The sequence below is a fragment of the Chlorocebus sabaeus genome, chromosome 21 (assembly GCF_047675955.1).
Source record: "Chlorocebus sabaeus isolate Y175 chromosome 21, mChlSab1.0.hap1, whole genome shotgun sequence".
Taxonomy (NCBI): domain Eukaryota; kingdom Metazoa; phylum Chordata; class Mammalia; order Primates; family Cercopithecidae; genus Chlorocebus; species Chlorocebus sabaeus.
This window is the reverse complement of record NC_132924.1, coordinates 75,665,833-75,686,438: the sequence shown is the minus strand read 5'-3', so window position 1 is coordinate 75,686,438 and position 20,606 is coordinate 75,665,833. Positions and strand designations below refer to the sequence as shown.

General features: G+C 39.8%; 1 protein-coding gene and 1 pseudogene across 3 annotated transcripts in view; both read right to left on the bottom strand.

The window, feature by feature from the left end:
• Window positions 1–20,606, bottom strand: part of GSAP (gamma-secretase activating protein) — a 132,967-nt gene that overhangs the window by 66,282 nt on the left and 46,079 nt on the right. For all 3 annotated transcript variants that reach the window (XM_073009199.1, XM_073009200.1, XM_073009198.1), the window contains exons 13-18: window positions 11,377–11,454; window positions 9,645–9,722; window positions 4,144–4,236; window positions 3,795–4,012; window positions 1,828–1,897; window positions 1,195–1,277 (exon numbers count right to left, since the gene is read on the bottom strand). In XM_073009199.1, coding sequence (XP_072865300.1) covers window positions 1,195–1,277; window positions 1,828–1,897; window positions 3,795–4,012; window positions 4,144–4,236; window positions 9,645–9,722; window positions 11,377–11,454 — 620 coding nt within the window. The remainder of the gene's footprint in view (window positions 1–1,194; window positions 1,278–1,827; window positions 1,898–3,794; window positions 4,013–4,143; window positions 4,237–9,644; window positions 9,723–11,376; window positions 11,455–20,606) is intronic.
• Window positions 12,971–13,716, bottom strand: LOC140709680 (small ribosomal subunit protein uS5 pseudogene; annotated as a pseudogene).

Sequence of the window (20,606 nt, the reverse complement as noted above, 5' to 3'; positions counted from 1 at the left end):
TTAACATGTGGCTCAGTCTTTTAACACAACCCTGGGAACCAGTGGTCCCAACTGCCTCCTGGACACTTTGAACACAGGACATAACAGCAGGGGGTTGGTAAGGGAGGGAGCGGAGATGTGCATTTCCTGACTCCAGGGTGGTGTAACCTGCAGACTTCCTGTCGTATGACCACAGGGTCTGCATGTCTATTCACATGTGTTCCGAAAGAAAAAAGTGGGCACCTAGAGCGGGAACAAGCTCAGGCCTTTCCCTTAAATTCTAAGGTGAGGCATAAAAATCTAATAACTATTACAGTAAAAGACAAAGAAAAGGCCTTTAGGAAAGCACTGCCACTATGCATACCAAAAATTTGGAAAGTAATCAAACACACTTGATACATCTTTTTTAAGGACTATATTTAGACAGGGTCTAAACATAAAGTGTCACTATTTATCCTAGTACATCTTTTCCTATGACTGTGTTAAATTTGACTTATTTTTCTAAATACCTTTTTGATATAAACTTCTGCCTCAAAAGCAAGCATGTAGTTCTAATATCTAAATAAGAAACAAGAGGCAGAACTTTTTCAGGCACAGCCTATGCATGGTTTTCACTTGCTGGGCCAGCAAAGCTCTGTCAATTGTACCATATTCAAGAGAAAATGAGCAGTGTTTTAGCTCAACACGTCCTAATTTAAAAGGAAGGAGTCTGAACCGACAGGGAGAAAAAGTCATTTGGGGTGAGTGTGCCTAAGATTGCTGACTTTTACTGTTCCTGAAGCTCTAGAGTTATTACAGATTTTTTAATGGGGCAGGGAAAAGAGGTCATGAAGGTCTTTATCTACCAAGTATAATAGCAGCAATCCACCCATTCCTCACTTACATAAACCTAGTACATGTCGTAATCCACTCCAGTCACTTAGAAAATAAAAATACCATGATAGAGGTTTAGTTCTGCCTGGTAACAGGAAGACTAATAAATACCCTGTGTACCTGCTCCTTCGGTTTTACTGTTTTTATACAAATACTTTTGGCCAATAGCAGGGATTCACTATTACTTTTCTGCCAAAAAAAGAAAAAAAAAAAAAAACTCAGTTCTTATCAGTCAAAACAGTAGTGAAATCACGACCCTGATGACTATAAGAGGGGTGTCCAACAACTGACCCACAACTGGGAATTGATTTTATTTGCACACAGCATACAGTGTTAACTTACTGTATTCCAAGTGAGCACTGAGGAATGTGGCAACAGTTTGTCCACGTTACTTGTCTCTGAATATACACTCCAATATGAAGAAGCTGAGTAGATTTTTTTTAATGGGGGAAAAAAGATGTGGTTTAATAAGATGATGACAGCATTGTAATTCAACCAAAACAAGCAAACCAACAAAGTTTTCATTGTCTTTTATCTCTCATCCTCAAAACGGTAACCATTATGATTTTATCTACTGACTAAAATGTTCAGGTTCTGCTTTTTACAATGAGAACAATAACTTAGTACTATATCTACCCAAATGACATTATGTCACTTCATATGAAACCAGCCAACACAAAACTGGGCTAAGAAAGTTACATCTTACTGGAAAAAAAAAAAAAAATCACTAATAAGGTTATAGAATCAAGATCCTATCTTGTATCTCATCAATCTCTGTACAGCCATAGCTTCTTAGAAAACCACAAGAGAATGAAATTTAATTAGCTGCTGACTCCAATAGAGTTTTTTTTTTTTTTTTTAATGTGTTCCTAAGCAGCATTTGGACAGGTTGATGCATTCATTATCAACTTACTGCTTTCCCTCAAGCAAAAAGGTCAAGTATTCAACTTAAGGTGCAATATCAGCAACACTTACCAATTATAAATTCCTGAATGAGGTCAAATGAATGGCAGGCAGAGACATTCTCAGAAATCCATTGAATAATCTTTAAAAAGTCAGACAAAATTCTGTTGGTATTTAAATCTGCTCTCTGCCTCCACTACCAATGAAGTACAAATATACATGAAGCTTTTGCATTCTATACCTATTTTAGAATTGCCTAAGAATATACTCACTTCTACACTATCTTCAAGATACATAATGCAATTCTGGGTAGGTAAAACAGCATATTATAAGCGAGATCCTTTTCATACATCTTTTAAATAAATCTCCTTGGCTGGGAACCAAATAAACGTTCTTCAACCTAACGTTTGTGCAAGAATAGGTCACGTTATAGCAAAGCACCAGTGGAAAGAGCTGTGGGATCCAGGAAAAAAAGCAAAACAAAACCACTAGGCTTGGAGGCAGCAGAGCTGGGTGTGAATTCCAGCTGGGTCCTCAGTGTGAATACGGACACACCAGTTAACCTTTGTGAGAATCACTGTACTGTCTCCCGAGGAGGGATAATTCCTGCTATACCATCAACTCTCTCATCTCCATAATCATCCTCACCTGCTGGAGGAATGTTTGCCATCTCAGCACTGACAGATAATATAAGACATGCCTAGCTATGGTGCACACTTGCACTTCTGCTCCTACCAGTAAGCTGTTTTATTCAAAACCTATTTATGCTATTGTACTTATTTTCAAAATTAGGTAATACAATATTACTAGAGACAAGTAAAATGTGGATGCAGAGGGTGTCATTGGGTCAGTAAAAGTTGAATGTTTTGGAAAGAGTTAAAGGCATGTCTCTAAAACACTAGAAAACTAGGTTTAGGGGAAACAACTAAAAAAGATTGGGTAAAAAATGCCTGGTATACACAGATTGCTTTGTAAGGGTCTTTAAATTATTATATCTTTAGACATAAAATTTTTTAAAAAGTAACAGGAAGTTAGAGGTAACTCATTACTAGTGCTTTTATGCAAGAAAAATGATGTTGCACTTCAATTAGCAGATGCACGAAGAAAGGCTTGAGTCAAAACATGGGTGAATAATGTACATTTTAATGCTTTAGGTTAAAATAAAACGTCTAATGTCTTTTTTTTTTTTTTTTGTAGTTAACCAGCCACTCATTGATCGTAACTACATCTGATAAGGAGATTTCTCTGACTTCACAGGATAGCTGTAAAATAACACAGAAAGTGTGTGGATAAACTTAATAAATTCTAATGTGAAATACAAATGTAAGCTATTTTTATTATAAATGTAATAAATATCTGCCACAGATTTTAGTCCTTTTGACAATTATAGATCAAATACAGACCAGGAAAAAAAGTAGATATTTAAGAAGCGCATTATTTATGGAGCTCTTCATTGAAATGTTACTGACACAGCTAAACATTTATTCCCAATATTGAAAAGGGAGTACCCAAAAGAACAGAAACACCCTGAGTCTGAGACCTGGTAGGGATCCATAAAAAGTAGCACAAAAGACGATGATGTCAGCAGAAAGGCCATACACCTCAATTAATTGTAACTAAATAAAAATAACTCCTGACCATTTCTTTTTTTCCTTTTTTTTTCTTTTTTCTTTTTTTTTTTTTTTGAGACAGAGTTTCATTCTTGTTGTCCAGGCTGGAGTGCAATGGCACGATCTCGGCTCACTACAACCTCCGCCTCTCAGGTTCAAGCAATTCTCCTGCCTCAGCCTCCCAAGTAGCTGGGATTACAGGCATGCACCACCAGGCCTGGCTAATTTTGTATTTTTAGTAGAGACACGGTTTCTCCATGTTGAGGCTGGTCTCGAACTCCTGACCTCAGGTGATCTGCCCGCCTCGGCCTCCCAAAGTGCTGGGATTACAGGCATGAGCCACCACGCCCGGCGACCATTTTCAACCACAAAATAAATAGGTTCAGTGTCGTCTATCTGCCCACTTTAAAACATGAGTTATCTTCTCACCTGGCCTTCCAGGAACCGCGCGCCTTGACCGCAGTAGAGCGCACAGTGCAACGCGGCCATCTTCTCACAGTCTAAGCGGGTGTTCTGCAGAAGCTGTAATAAAGATGACTGGCTGAGCAGTGCTCTATAGAGCTTTCCAGAACAACAATCCAGTACCAGAGACCCTGACAATGACTGTAAAGGGCAATGAGGTAGCATATCAATCATTTCATTATTTCCTGGCCAAAAAAAAAAAAAAAAAAAAAGTAGATCAGCAAACAAAAGAACCTCCTTTCACCCAAACATAGATTATTAAAGTCAAAACAAACTCAAATAGGCCACCTCTACAAGAGAAAAACTATAGCCGTACCTGTCAGAAAGAGACTGTGGCAGATCAGGTCCGGATGTTGAACATTAAGTAGGTGGAAGAAATGACCAGGTAAGTAAACAGCCACATAATAGTCTATAGAAGAGAAAGATTTACATGTGGTAAGAGCTGCACAGGTAACAGAACGTCACATTATCCCTGCTTTTCTCTGAGTATCTCAAAAGGCAAAAGTTTTACCAATGTAATAAGCTATCTAATGACGGTCTATTTTTTTTTTTTTTTTTTTGAGGCGGAGTCTCGCTCTGTCACCCAGGCTGGAGTGCAGTGACCGGATCTCGGCTCACTGCAAGCTCTGCCTCCCGGGTTTACGCCATTCTACTGCCTCAGCCTCCTGAGTAGCTGGGACTACAGGCGCCCGCCACCTCGCCCGGCTCGTTTTTTTTGTTTTTTCTGTTTAGAGATGGGGTTTCACTGTGTTAGCCAGGATGGTCTTGATCTCCTGACCTCGTAATCCGCCTGTCTCGGCCTCCCAAAGTGCTGGGATTACAGGCTTGAGCTACCACGCCCGGCCTTTTTTTTTTTTGAGACAGAGTCTCACTTTGTCACCCAGGCTGGAGTTGCGGTGGCGTGACGTCGGCCCACTGCAGCCTCAAACTCCTGGGCTCAAGTGATCCTCCCCACCTCAGCCTCCCAAGTAGCTGGGACTACAAGCCTGTGCCCCCAACACCCCACGAATATTTTCTATTTTTATAGAGATGGAGTCTCACCATGTTGCCCAGGCTGGTCTTGAACTCCTGGGCTCAAGCAACCCTCCTGCTTCAGCCTCCCACAGTGCTGGGATTACAGGCATGAGCTACCACGACCAGCCACATTTCTCTTACTAGGTAAACCTCATTTATTTCTATCTTTGGTTAATTTTCTTCAGATATTTAGCCATGGTTATCTTAATTTATACCTGCAGTTTTGTTTCTAAGTGATTTGTGGCTTTATGTGAATCTAAATGATCTCAGAGCAAATTAGAATAAAAAATATCAAGCAACATGAATTATTCCTTAATCTGGTAGGCTGGAAATAGCTTATATTGGGAATTTTCTTCATAATTTCTGCCAGTTTGGGGAAGCTCTAAAATTTTGTTGCCTATGTTCGTCCACTGATCATCATTATCATCATCAGCAGCAGCAGGAGCATTTTGTTTAGAGAACCTTTAAATCAATATTCATCAGAACAATCTCTGCAGACACACTGACACTTTGTGAAGCACTAATTTATTTCCTCGCATATCAAGCTGACTAGAATTCACACCTTCGGTCCCTGCACTAGATATTTTTGTACCAAGAACATTTGTACTCAGATGGAGACAAGGTATAAAAAAAAATAGGTTTCTGGAGAATGGAAGGGTGGAAGTAGCCCTTGCCAATACTTTTTCTAGGATCTTAAAAAACAGAAATTCACACAGTAGTAATTTTATATAGATGGAACATTTAGATTATAAGTGAGCCAGCTAGACTCCTTTTCCTGAGAAGTGAAGGAACACATGCTAATCATTTGCATAGAAGGCGTTCTGTGGAAAGGAAAGAGGATATAGAACTCAAACCAGTTGACTTAGAAGTGTCCTTTCAGTCAACGTGGATTAAATGATGCTAAAGCGCCTAGCACGAATGGTGGCAATCATCTTATTATGGCAACACTTTACTAGCAAAACACAAACAACAATATAGTGGGACATAATGAAAAGGTATCAGCATCAAATGACCTAGTTACCTCCCAGCTGTACCACTTAACTAGTTAATTAGGATGGCACTATATCTGTGGGGAGGTGGCATTTGAAAATATATGACAGTGATTTGGGTTGCCACATCACTGAGGCAGGGAGAGGGAGATTCCTATTTGGCATTTGGTGAGTGGGCTCTAGTGATGGATGTTCAGTCCCTCAATGAGTAGGGAATTATTGTCTCACCAAAAGGGTCAGTAGTATCTGTGGTAGGCTGAATGATGGCTCCTGAAGATATGCACATGCTAATCCCCAGAACCTGTGAATAGGGTAAAAGAGACCTTGCAGATGTGACTAGGATCTCAAGATGGGGAGACTATCCTGGAATATCCAGGTAGACACAGGTAGGCACAAAAATCCTTATGAGATGGAGATTTGACTAGAGAAGAGAAGACAATCATACGATGAGGAAAGTAGTTGGAATGAAGTGGCCACAAGCCAAGAAATACTAGCCTCTAGTAAGGGGTGTCCAATCTTTTGACTTCCCTGGGCCACACTGGGGAGAAGAACTGCCTTGGGTCACACATAAAATGCACTAATGACAACTGATAAGCTAAAAAAATTTAAAAATTAAAATCTCAAAAAAAAAAGTTTTAAGAAAGTTTACAGATCTGTGTTGGGCCACATTCAAGCCATACTGGGTTATGTGCAGCCCATGGACCAAGGGTTGGACAAGCTTGCTCTAGAGGCTGGAGGGAGGACGCAAGGAACAAATTCTTCCCTGGAGCCTCCAGAAGGCACCAGTCCTGCCCACACTTTGGTTTAGCCCCTTCAAGACTCATTTCGAACTTCCAACTTTACAGAACTTTAAGAGAATGTCTGTGGCGTTTGAAACTCTAAGTTTGCCATAATTTGTTACAGCAACAATAAACTAATACAGGATATGCTAACTAGCCTGATTTGATCATTCCACAATGTATACAGGTATCAAAACACCATATTGTACTCCATAAATATATACTATTACTATTTGTCAGTTAAAAACAAAATAAGGTAGGGTATTATTTTTATTGGCTGGGCACGGTGGCTCATGCCTGTAATCCCAGCACTTTGGGAGGCTGAGGCAGGTGGATTACTTGAGGTCAGGAGTTCAAGACCAGCCTGGATAGCATGGCAAAACCCCATCTCTATGAAAAATACAAAAAATTAGCTGGGCATGACGGCATGTGCCTATAATCCCAGCTACTCAGGAGGCTGAGGTGGGAGGATAGTTTGAGCCCAGAAGCCAGAGGTTAAAGTGAGCCAAGATCATACCACTGTACTCCAGCCTGAGAAACACAGTAAGATCCTGTCTCAAACAAACAAACAAAAAGTTTGCTAGGAAGATTTGATGAAAGAACTCTGTATCAATTTATTATATTTTATTTGCTGACTTTTCTAATAAATTTCTTATATGGAGAAGAAAAGGTACCACACATAAGCAGAAGCTATATGTACACTCATATGCCACATGTAAAATGGACACTTTAATTCTTATAATTTCAAGAAAATAATTTAATCACCTATATTTAGTTAAAACTTTAATGTTGGAAAACATTTAGACTAAAGTTTTACATTTTAAAAAATATATCAAAAATGTTATAAGATAAAAATCAAATTCTATGAATAAATATTTTTAAATTAAGTACTCTAGGACTGTAACACTGACAACACTAATTATCTTTTCTAGTTTGGGCAGTTATGTTGCATACCATGTGGGTGACTGATGGGATTATTTCACTTCATTTTCTCTCAGTTTATTCTGGATTGCATTAGAGAAAAATACTAAAACAACACCTCTAAACAAAATACTTGATAAACTTTTAGTTGAAATAAAATGCTAAGAAAATAAAATAACAAAATGTTTAAAGAAACTATTAATAGGCCAGGTGCACTGGCTCACACCTGTAATCCTAGCACTTTGGGAGGCTGAGGCTGGTGGATCACGAGGTCAGGAGTTCAAGACCAGCCTGGCCAAGATGGTGAAACCCTGTCTCTACTAAAAATACAAAATAATTAGCCAGGCATGGTGGCGCACACCTGTAATCCCAGCTACTTGGGAAGCTGAGGCAGAGAACTGCTTGAACCCGGGAGGCGGAGGTTGCAGTGAGCCAAAATCGCACCACTGCACCCCACCCTGTGTGACAGAACAAGACTCCATCTCAAAAAAAAAAAAAAAAACTAATAATAATCTAGGGTCCCTGATAAAAGACACTGAAGTAAGCCTGAGCACAGAGCTCACTCTTTCTGAGCCTCAGTTTCGTTATCTGTAAAATGGGGATAATATCAGCAATCAGAATTGTTGTAGGGAACAAGATAACAACTAAAATACTTAACATATAGTACTCATTAAATAAATAGTAGCTCCTTACTTATAAATATATCTTATATAGAAGTGTTTGGGGTTCATGGAAAATTTCAAAAAGTTATTCTTTAATATTTTAATCAATATTAGCCCATTTTAATAGGGTGACAGTCCAGGGAAATTGCATGTAGTTAGTAGCTAAAAATATATTACTCAAAAAAACAATATTATTGTCATAAAAATTACCTGTAGAGCAGTTTTAAACTGGGCTATGATTTTGTGCCTATAAAACGTGCTTAAGAAGGAAAGACAACATGTGAAAAATAGCCTATTTTTACAAGCTTGTATTTCTGGCCTCTCCACACGCTGAAGACCACAGATTAAATCTTGCCTGCCCTTTGCAAGTCATTCCCAGGGGTGAAAAAAGGAAGGATACCTTTGCCCTCCCAAAGTGCTGTTTTCTTAGTGGAAAGTTTCCCACATCACTCTTGAGATGGGATGCTGATAAAGCATTGCTGATAAGAATCAAGTCCCAGACCCAGGAAACCTTCTATAATATTTATCTCTCTCATCACAGGAAGCAGTAGAACCAGGCTTCCCTAAGGCAATTTCCCACAAATTCAGAGATCATGTTTAAAATTTGCCCATACTGGCCCACTCAGCGTAAGTATCCAACCTCATCAATAGTAGCATTCAAAATAAAAATCACTTTGCTCAGTTTCCTCACATTGCACTCTCCCAAACATGCGTCACGACAGTAGACGGACTGTGGAACAGGGATGGAAAAAGATATCAAAGAATTACATGCTCTAAACCTGAAGCTCCTTTTTTAAAGGAAATGTTCCATATGCCATGTTCCATATGCAAGCAAGTAAAGCATTACTTAGTCTTGTGCTAAACTTTGTGCCCCACATCCCAACTGGCATGGAAAAGCAGCTTTCAGGCGGGAGGTACAAGGAACCCTTTCTTTATTTTCTTCATTATACTCAGGTTCCCTTCACCATATTTACTCAGTGAAAACAACTCAAGCTGATCCATAAATCATTAATGGGACTTGGAAGCTTTTCAAGATTAGCAACAGGAAATAGACAATTTCCCAGGGGCCCCTGTTCTCTCTATAATCAAGGAATAATATGATGCATTATTTCTCATGGGCTATTTGGGAACACCTCATACAAGTCATCATTTTTATGCTAACAAATGGCTTTTTAGGCTGCTACCAAAAAAACATAAGAAAGCTCATAGCCTAGGTTCTCTAAAAAGGGAAGATACATCCCCCAACCCTTTCAAGCCAAAGGCTAAGGAGTTGAGAGGGAGGGGTGTGTTCCAGAGAAAATCTTCTCTTGTCAGACTTCAAGTGGGTCATTGACTATCATCACAATCCAAGTCTCAAAGAGGCATGAGAAATGGGATAGTATAGAAGGCTGAGGTATACCATGCCCAGGAAGAAGTGTTCAGAGCAGGGGGTGTGATCTCTCCATCACTCACCAAGGTTGAGAAAAGTAATGCCCTTTGTCGCGTGTGAGCCAACATTCTCAAGAGAAGTGGTGAAGGTCTTGCTGTGTCCTGCAAAGAGAGAACAAGAAGCCAGAGAATGTTAAACAAAGAACTGGAACTCCACCCAAGGTAGTGACTATGTAACACACTAAATTTTCAGTGACCTGAAACTGGTAAGTGGGCATCTTCAGACTTCTAGATTTCATGGTTCTCCTCATTCTCCAAAACCCAGCACTGAAGGCAGATAATCTGAGGGCAGTCACACTCCAGTAGTTGTTCTAGGCTTATTATAATCTTAGACCATGACAGGTGGATTGTTCAGGGAGGGGAGGATCTGAAGGAATTTACTTAAAGATTCAAGAGATAGAGATGACCACATGGCTCATTGGCCCTCATTCCTCAAGGCTCACTGCCACACACATGCAGTCATTAAGACCCTCTGAGACTTCTCCAAATCACTTACAAATCCCACTTTTAGGTAGGAAGGAAATTAGTCGAGCTAACAACCTCAGTATATTGGCCTTTCCTCTCTACTTTCTAACTCTTAATCTTCAGAAAAGTTTTATTTACTGGCTTTGATCAATAGATTAACGATTAGAAAAATGCATGAAAATTTTCCACAAAAATCTCAAACTTATACGACTTAAGTATGAATAGTATATATGTCTAGTTCTGAAGTTACTTTAGTTTCTCCATTAAGTTCTTAAACTTTTTTACCTTGATCTCTAACCTAAGGAGGTAATATTAGGTCCATCTATAGAATAAGCAGCTCTGGTGTGGCTTGGCATAATTTTTTTAAATATTGGAAAAATTTTCATCTTTAAAAAACTTTAAATACACCCATACTATATACTGCACAAATACTCATTTTAAGGAACTAAACAAGCAAAACAATTACTCCTTAGTTCAAACTAAAAACTATTACAGGGCACACTGTGATCAACTACAGAACCAGGAGAAAATAGGCATTTGACTGCTGCTCCCTAGACTGTTTATCAATATCTTGGGCCATAGATGTGTGCAATGGAATAAATGTATCTTAGATCTAAAACCTGTTGAGGTCTGAGATCATGGATGCTTTTAACTAAAACCCTATGTAACTCTGTAAGTTAAATCTATAGATACTTTCCAATTAGCAATAACTAAAAAGCAAATAAACACACTTTGGGTAAATACCTCCCTCAGGATTGGTCCACAAGCTTAGAAAAATATATAGGCCAGGATAAAAATATACAATATATAAAAATAACTAGCTAACTTGATATTCACCATTGGCAACTTTCTTCAGGAAATATATATCCTGTAAGTATACAGATATAGAATGAACTAATAAAAATTGATTCAATGGTAATCTCAGCCGGGCATGGTAGCTCACACCTATAATTCCCACACTTTGGGAAGCTGAGGCGGGTGGATCGCTTGAGCTCAGAAGTTCAAGACTACCCCGGGCAACATGATGAAACCCCATCTCTACAAAAAATACACAAATTAGCTAGGCATGATGGAACATGCCTGTAGTCCCAGCTACTTGGTGGGCTGAGGAGGGAGGATCACCTGAGACCATGAGGTTGAAGCTGCAGTGAGCAGTATTCATGCCACCGCATGTGACAAAGGGAGACCCTGTCTCCAAAAAATTACTAATAACACTGTTAAAAGCTATCTAATTTGCTACTATTTGGAAAAAGTTATCATGTAAAAGTAACAAAGAAGACATGAAAAGTACCTTTATGAATGTAAAACACTGAATATGTGATTTGTTCCCAAGAGGCACACTTCGGGCTGTAACATACACACAAACTTCCTAGAAGAAAGTATAGTAGAGTTTAATCTATGTCATAAATAAAGTTTCCTAAACCACTTAAACTTACTTCTATTCCTTTAGATGTCCTGCCTCATCTTACCTCACAGATTATTCCCAAGTCCTAGAAGTGGTCTATTAACAAGTTGCTAAGAAATTTCAAAGCAGTAATTTTTTAGCGCACACTATAAGCAATGTATTGTGACAGGCTATTGAAGGATAGGAAAATGAACACAGATATACTCCTGCATATGAAATCATGGGGTTCTAGACAGTTTCCAAAGCCTCATGAGATTCTCCTAATATACATGCATTGTCCTTCCTTATCTAGTTTGTCACCTTCTAATTATTACTAACAGCTATGCACACCAGTTTATCAAAAACTGTGTTCATTTCACAGAAAGTTTCCAGTCTCTAGTTTATCTTGATTGAAAGGAAAAGTGTGATCTATCTTATGGGTCAGTGAAAACAAATGTGGCATATGAGTCCATATCCATCCATAATTGAGTCACTGAAGGCATTGGCCCAAGGCCAAAGGAGAGCTCTTGGTATAGAACGGCCTTTCCAGGTAAGTCTTGACCCCCTTCACTTACCCCATCACTCCAGAACACCCTCAGCTTTCCCCACCTCTCTCAATGTGTGAAACTGTACATTATCTCTAGCAGCTGCTGCTGTATGGACTAATGTCCATCAGTGACCTACATACAAATGAGGACAATATGCTTAAACACATATATCTATTCTAATGTATTTATTTGATTAACTGAAATAGGAGATTGACAGGTAGAAAGTAACTCGAAAAGGAGTCAGGAAACCTGAGTACTAGCCCCAGAGCTAATGTTAACTAGCTGTGTGAACTTAATCGCTACTCTACTTCAGTGGATTTCAATATTTCCTCTACTTTACCCCATTAGTTTCTTTATCAAAGAATCATGGTAGAAAAAAAGTCAATTTCCTCTAAGAGGGCTATTCAAGGACGTTTATAAGCATTCTGTTATAATATTTGTCAATTGTGACTTTTTAATGACATTTAACACTGCAAAGTATTGTCAGTAGTACATTTTATTGCAATTATCTTAAACACAAAATAGCAAAAAAGAATTACTTCATCAGATAACATGGTAACAATTCTATTAGATGTAAAATGACTGTTATGCTTACTGAGCACACAATAACAACTTTTCTTTACAATTACAGCCAACTCACTGAGAATAAAAGTAATCTATCACTAAAGTATAAACAAAATAATAATTATGAGAGTTACAAAAGTGTCATATACCACTTGGACTGCTTTCATACAGTAAACATTATCAGCAAAAAACTACTGGTTTATCCATTGTTTTATATACTATAATCACAAGGAACATGAAATTGCTTTTAAAAAGACAGACTATAGACTCTCTAGTAATAAATAAAAATTAAAGCAAGGCACCATAATTTTCCTTTAGAAGTAGTTTTTTGTTGTTGTTGTTGTTGTTGTTGTTGTTGTTTTAGTAACAGGCTTAATTCACTTTATTTTTCTTGTATAAAAACCCTATGTTATAGCCACAGCTGGAGCCTGGGTCCGCTGCACGGAGACTCTGGTGTGGGTCTTGACAAGGTGGTCAGTGAATTCCTGATAGGGAGACTTGGTAAATACAGTCTCCTTCCAGAGGTCAGGGGTCAGGTAGCTGTAGGTCTTAGAGATGGTATCAAAGGTGGCCTTGGCGAAGTTGCCCAGGGTGGCAGTGCAGCCCGGGCTGAGGTGTAGCAGTCATCGATACCAGCCATCATGAGTAGCTTCTTGGGCACAGGCGCTGAGACGATGCCAGTGCCCCTGGGTACAGGGATGAGGCGCACCAGCACAGAGCTGCAGCAGCCTGTCACCTTGCAAGGGACGGTGTGGGGCTTGCCGATCTTGTTCCCCCAGTAGCCTCTGCGCACCGGGACAATGGAGAGTTTGGCCAAGATGATGGCCCCACGGATGGCAGTGGCCACCTCCTTGGAGCACTTAACACCCAGGCCGACGTGGCCATTGTAGTCCCCGATAGCAACAAACGCCTTGAACCTGGTGCGCTGGCCAGCACGGGTCTGCTTCTGCACCGGCATAATCTTCAAAACCTCGTCTTTGAGAGAGGCCCCCAAGAAAAAGTCAATGATCTCAGATTCCTTAATGGGCAGGGAGAAGAGGTAGATCTCCTCCAGGGACTTGATCTTCATGTCCTTGACCAAGCGGCCCAGCTTGGTGACGGGCATCCACTCCTTATCCTCGGCCTTGCCTCCGCGAGCTCCGCGGCCTCGGCCCCGCCCTGTTCACGGCGCGACCCCGGCCCCGGATGCCACTGCCGAAACCTCCGCAGAAGCCACCGCGGTTCCCCATCCCAGGGCCACCAGGGCCTCCGGGCCCCCCCGCAGCACCGGCGTCATCCGCCATTTGGTGTTCTCTCGGAGAAGCAGCAGAAGTAGTTTTTTAAATGATAATGAATACTGTCAAGGGAGTATGTGCTTCTTACACAATTCTCAAATAGTAGTGAATGAGTGAACTAATACAATATCTCAGAAAAATTGTTTCACAGAGGGTTAAATATATTCATACCTTGCATTCACCTAGTAGTTCTTTTAGTATTCTATCCTGGGAAATGAACATGACAACATAGATCATAACCTCCACTCTAAGAAATTATCTGCACTCCATCCTTTAGAGAATGAAAGTTGTTTTTTCTCATTTGGAAAAAAAAGTGAGATGTAGAATAAATGTACCTAATTACATATTCTAAGAACCATATCCAGAACTTACAAGCAAATATTTCCAAATTGTTAGGCCATGCTTACTTGCCCCACCCAATCCCAAAGGGAAAAACAGACACAGCAAGGTGAAATGGTATGTACACAGGCTCTGTGAAGCTATCCAACAGAACTTTATTTGACAATGGAAACGTTATATACCCGTATAGTCCAATATGGTGGCAACTAGCCACATGTAGTCATTGAACACTCAAAATGTGGATAGTACAACTGATGCACTATTTATTTGAGACGAAGTCTCACTCTGTTGCCCGGGCTGGAGTGCAGTGACACAAATATGGCTCACTGCAGCACTGACCTCCCGGGCTCAAGCAATCCTCCCACCTCAGCCTTCCAAATAGCTGGGACTACAGGCGTGTGTCACCATGCCTGGCTAATTTTTTTTAAGAGATGGAGTCTAGGTTGCCCAGGGTGGTCTTAAACTCCCAGGCTCATGTGATCTTCCTACTTTGGCCTCCCAAAGAGCTGGGATTACAGGATTTTTTTTTTTAATTCTATTTTAGATTCAGGGGTACATGTGAAGGTTTGTTATATAGGTAAACTCGTATCATAGGGGTTTATTTTTACAGATAATTTCATCACCCAGCTATTAAGCCTGGCACTCAATAGTTATTTTTTCTGCTCCGCTCCCTCCTCCCACCCTCCACCTTCAAGAAGACGCCAGTGTCTGTTGTTCCCGTGTTCATGAGTTCTCATCATTTAGCTCCTACCTGTAAGTAAGAACATGAAGTATTTCATTTTACCGTTCCTGCATTAGTTTGCTAAGGATAACAGCCTCCATCCATCTCCATCCACGTTCCCACAAAAGACATGATCTCATTCTTTTTTATAGCTGCACAGTAATCCATGGTATATATGCACCACATATTCTTTATCCAATCTGTCATTGATGGGCATTTAGGTTGATTCCATGTCTTTGCCATTGTGAAAAACACTGCAGTTAATATTTGCATATATATGTCTTTATGGTAGAATGATTTTTATTCCCCTAGGCATATACCCAGTAGTCAGATTGCTGGGTCCAATGGTAGTTCTGCAGTTAACCTTTGAGGAATCGCCATACTGCTTTCCACAATGGCAGAACTAATTCACACTCTCATCAACAGTGTATAAGTCTTCCCTTTTCTCTGCAACCTTGCCAGCATCTGTTTTTTGTTTATTTGTTTCACTTTTTAATAGCCATTCCGACTGGTATGAGATGGTATCTCATTGTAATATGTATTTGCATTTCTCTAATCCTCAGTAATATTTTTTCATATGCTTGCTGGTCACCTGTCTTCTTTTGTAAAGTATCTGTTCCTGTCCTTTGCCCACTTTTTAATGGAGTTGTTTTTGTCTTATAAATTTAAGTACCTTGTAGATGCTGGATACTAGGCCTTTGTCAGATGCATAGTTTGCAAATATTTTCTCCCAATTCTGTAGGTCGTTTGGTTTACTCCATTAGTTTCTTTTGCTGTGCAGAAGCTCTTAAGTTTAATTAGATCCCATTTGTCAATTTTTGCTTCTTCTGTGATTGCTTTTGATGTCTTTGTTATGAAATATTTGCCCATTCCTATGTCTAGGATGGTATTGCATAAGTTTTCTTTCAGGATTTTTATGAACTTGGGGTTTTACATTTAAGTCTTTAATCGATCTTGATTTGATATTTGTATATGTTGTAAGGAAGGGTTCCAGTTTCAATTTTCTATATATGGCTAGCCAGTTATCCCACCACCATTTATTGAGTAGGGAGTCTTTTCCCCATTGCTTTTGTCAGCTTTGTTGAAGATCAGGTAGTCATAGGTGTGCAGCCTTATTTCTGGTTTCACTATTCTGTTTTATTGGTCTATATGCCTGTTTTGGTACCAGTACCAAACTGTTTTGGTTACTGTAGCCCTGTAGTATAGTTTGCAGTTGGGAAATGTGATACCTCCAGCTTTGTTCTTTTTGCTTAAGTGTGCCTTGGCTATTCAGGCTTTTTTGGTTCCATATGAATCTTAAGATAGTTTTTTCTAGTTCTGTGAAGAATGTTGTTGGTAGTTTGATAGGAATAGCATTGAATCTGTACATTGCTTTGGGCAGTATGGCCATTTTAATGATATTGATTCTTCCTATCCATGAGCATGTTTTTCCATTTGTAACTTCTGATTTCTTTGAGCAGTATTTTGTAATTCTCATTGTAGACCTCTTTAACTTCCCCTCTCCGGTTAGCTGTATTCCTAGGTATTTTATTCTTTCTGTGGCAATTGTGAATGGGATTGCCTTTCTGATTTGGCTCTTGACTTCACTTTTGTTGGTGTAAAGCAATGCTACAGATTTCTGTACATTGATTTTGTATCCTGAAAGTTTGTTGATGTTGTTCATCAGTTGAAGGAGCTTTTGGGCTGAGACTATGGGGTTTTCTGTAGAATCATGCCATCTGCAAACAGGGATAGCCTGAATTCCTCTCTTCCTATTTAGGATGCTCACTTGCCTGACTGCTCTGGCTAGGACTCCCAATACTATGTTGGATAGGAGTGGTGAGAGGGGGCATCTTTGTCTTGTGCCAGTTTTCAAGGGAAATGCTACCAGTTTTGGCCCATTCAGTATGATGCTGGCTATGGGTTTGTCGTAGATGGCTATTATTTTGAGGTTTTCCTTCAATACCTAGTTTACTGAGAGTTTTTAACATGAAGGGGTATTGTGTTTTATCAAAAGCCTTTTCTGCATCTATTGAGATAAACATGTGGTTTTTGTCTTTAATTCTGTTTATGTGATGAATCACATTTATTGAATTGCATATGTTGAACCAACCTTGCCTCCCAGGGATGAAATCTACTTGATTGTGGTAGATTAACTTTTTGGCATGTTATTGGATTCAGTTTCCGTGTATTTTGTTGATTTTTGCATCAGCACTCATCAAGGATATTGGCCTAAAGTTTTCTTTTGTTCTTATGTCTCTGACAGGTTTTTGGTATCAGGATGATGCTGGCCTCATAGAATGAACTGGGGAAGAGTCCATCTTCCTCAATTTTTTGAAAGGGTTTCAGTAGGAATGGTACCAGCTTTTCTTTGTACATCTGGTAGAATTCAGTTGTGAATCCATCAGGTCCTGAGCTTTTTTTCGGTTGGTAGGCTATGTATTACTGATTCAATTTGGGAGCTTACTATTGGTCTGTTCAGGGAATCAATTTCTTCCTGGTTCAGACTTGGGAGGCTGTATGTGTCCAGGAATTTATCTGTCTCTTCCAGGTTTTCTAGTTTGTGTGTATAGAGGTATTCTTAGTAGTTTCTGATTATTTTTATTTCTGAGGGGTCAGTGGTAACGTCCTATTCGTCATTTCTAATTGTGTTTATTTGGATCTTCTCTCTTGTCTTCTTAGTTTAGCATGGGTTCCTGGAGTTGTACATTTACTCACCACTTCCCTGAGTGGCAGAGGTTCCCCTGGCCCTGTGTCACTCCTAGGTGGGCTGTCATCCTGCCTTGCTTTTCGCCATTCTCCATGGGTCAAGTTGTTTCCTTGATTAGTCCCAGTGTGAACATCTGGATGATTCAGTTGAAGTTCCTGCATTTACTCCCCACTTTTGTTCTTCCCTGTGACAGTGGCTCACATTAGCTGCTTCTAGTCAGTCCAGGATTTTTTTCTTTAATTTTAATTAATGTAAATTTAAATAGCCGTATGTGGCTAGTGGCTGCCATACTGGACAACACAGCTCTAGAGCACTGGTTCTTAACCCTCACAGCACATTAAACTTACTCAGGATCACAGATGCCCAGGTTCCACCTCAGAAGAATTAAGTCAGAATCTCTGGGGGTGTGAGACTCAGGTATTTGTATTTTTTTAAGCTCACTAAATGATTCTAACGTGAACCCAGGTTGAGAACCACTTTTGAAATCAGCAGATTTGGATGTGAATCCTGCTTTTGGTTTACTAAGTCTATTGCCTCAGGCAAGTTAATTAAATTATCTAAGCCTCAGTTTCCTCATCTGTAAATAAAGAAAATATAGAACTTATTTCATAGGGTTCTTGTGAGATAATTAAGTAAGATATTGTGTATAAAGAGATTGTTATTGTTAGATTGTTAGTTGCAAAGAAGTTGTATCTGGCTATAAAGGTTAGCTGGTATTACTATTCCATAACAGTCTTGCTGCTATTTACAAGCTGGAGGAAGTCACAGTTTGAAAAAAATAAAGCATGCTCTTAAGGGTGTATCCAAAGATTTTTAATGAAATTCATCAATGATGAAGATAACATCTCAACGTTGGCTAGCCTTGGGGAAATCATTTGGACAATGAAAACTATCATGGACAAAGTTTTCCAAGGGAAATTATCTCATTGGAGCAATTATTAAAAGGCTCTATAAAATGCAAAAACATAGGCCTAATATGGGAACTTGTAAAGAGCAACTCTTGCAGTTATATGAATAGGAAGGAGAATTTACACACTTCCCTACTCACTACCCTCCCAATACGTGGTGCACGAGAAAGAATTACAGCCACTGACTTAGAACACACAAGAGCACTACAGCTTCAGAGTTGACTATTAGACAGGGAAATAGTAAGATATGCTTTCAATGCTTAGAAAGTCTGATTTATCCTTTTTGTTCGAAAAATCTATATAAACTCATGTTAAATAATACACAAGTGGCCTGACAGCAGCACTGGCAGCAGCACTTCTGCCCACCACCAATCTCATGGGTACGCCCATCACCCAGATCGTAACCTCTAGTTCCTTGGAAGACAGCCGTCTTTATTTCTTTTTTTTTTTTTTTTTTTTTTTTTGAGACAGAGTCTGGCTCTGTCACCCAGGCTGGAGTGCAGTGGCCGGATCTCTGCTCACCGCAAGCTCCGCCTCCCGGGTTTACGCCATTCTCCTGCCTCAGCCTCCGGAGTAGCTGGGACTACAGGCGCCCGCCACCTCGCCCGGCTAGTTTTTTGTATTTTTTAGTAGAGACGGGGTTTCACTGTGTCAGCCAGGATGGTCTCGATCTCCTGACCTAGTGATCCGCCCGTCTCGGCCTCCCAAAGTGCTGGGATTACAGGCTTGAGCCACCGCGCCCGGCCCGTCTTTATTTCTTAGTGCTGGGAAATTCAGGACAAATGTTTTCAAGAATATAAAAAGTAATGCTGAAAGGACAAAATAGCTTCTGATGACCAAAATGTGACAGCAAAATGTCAAATATTATTATATCATCATCATTAATGTAAATAGTTGAAATAACTTTGTATAAGGGCCTAAGTTTATCAGCATTCCTTTCCTGAACCACAGTTTCTGGCCTCCATGGCACTGGAGAATTCAGCTTTCTACTATAGAGGGAGTCACATGTAGCTTAGATTCTTTGCTTCCTTCTCCAATACTATTTTGCTGGAATAGATTTTGTTTAACAACAAAGGTTTAAAAACAAAAACAAAAAAACAAAAAAAAACCACTTTTGAAGAGTAATATGGGAAACACATGAACAATTTATTAGTCAAAAAACAAAAGGTTGCTTCTCTGGCTTGTTTCATCTTAAATCTGGAAGCATCTCATTTGAAACAGGCTTTTTTTTAAATTTTTTCAAAGCTGATTGTGAAGAGTGAAGTTTGTTTTCTACCCTTCCACACACTGCTGAGAAGGGGAAAAAACAGACTCTTCCACATTTTATGTCAGATAAACCTAACATTTTATTAAATACATCATAATTAGCCCCATTTATAACTTACAGCTGGTAATGGTCATGAGAAATGCCTGTGGAAATATAAAAAGGAATAAAAAGCCACACAGGATTAAAGCCTAAAATGATCGTTCATAACCAACAGATTTAAAGTAAAGTACCAGGGGCCGGGCGTGGTGGCTCACGCCTGTAATCCCAGCACTTTGGGAGGCTGCGGTGGGTGGATCATCTGAGGTCAGGAGTTGGAGACCAGCGTGGCCAACATGGCGAAACCCTGTCTCCACTAAAAAAATAAAAAAAAATTAGCCCGTCATGGTGGTGTGTGCCTGTAATCCCAGCTACTCAGAAGGCTGAGGCAAGAGAATCACTTGAACCCAGGAGGCGGAGGTTGCAGTGAGCTGAGATTGCTCCATTGCACTCCAGCCTGGCCAACAGAGCAGAGCAAGACTCCGCCTCATTCATAAATAAATAAAGCAAAGTACCAGGGAAGAACCCACCCTGATCCTTCCATGTGAGCTCTGGATCCCATTCCACCTTCTAAGCAAATTCATTGTACCAGTTATTCCTCTCTGCTATGTATTGTCCTGTTTCCTCTCCACTCAATATATGCTGTAAGCATTCAAACATCCTAGAGTCTCTACTGTCTTAAAATATTCCCTAAATCCTATTTCCCTGTCCAGCTGCTGCCTCTCTCATGTCTACACATGCTGCTATGACTTTTTTCAATTCTCATATGCCACTTAACCCAGTATAGTCAA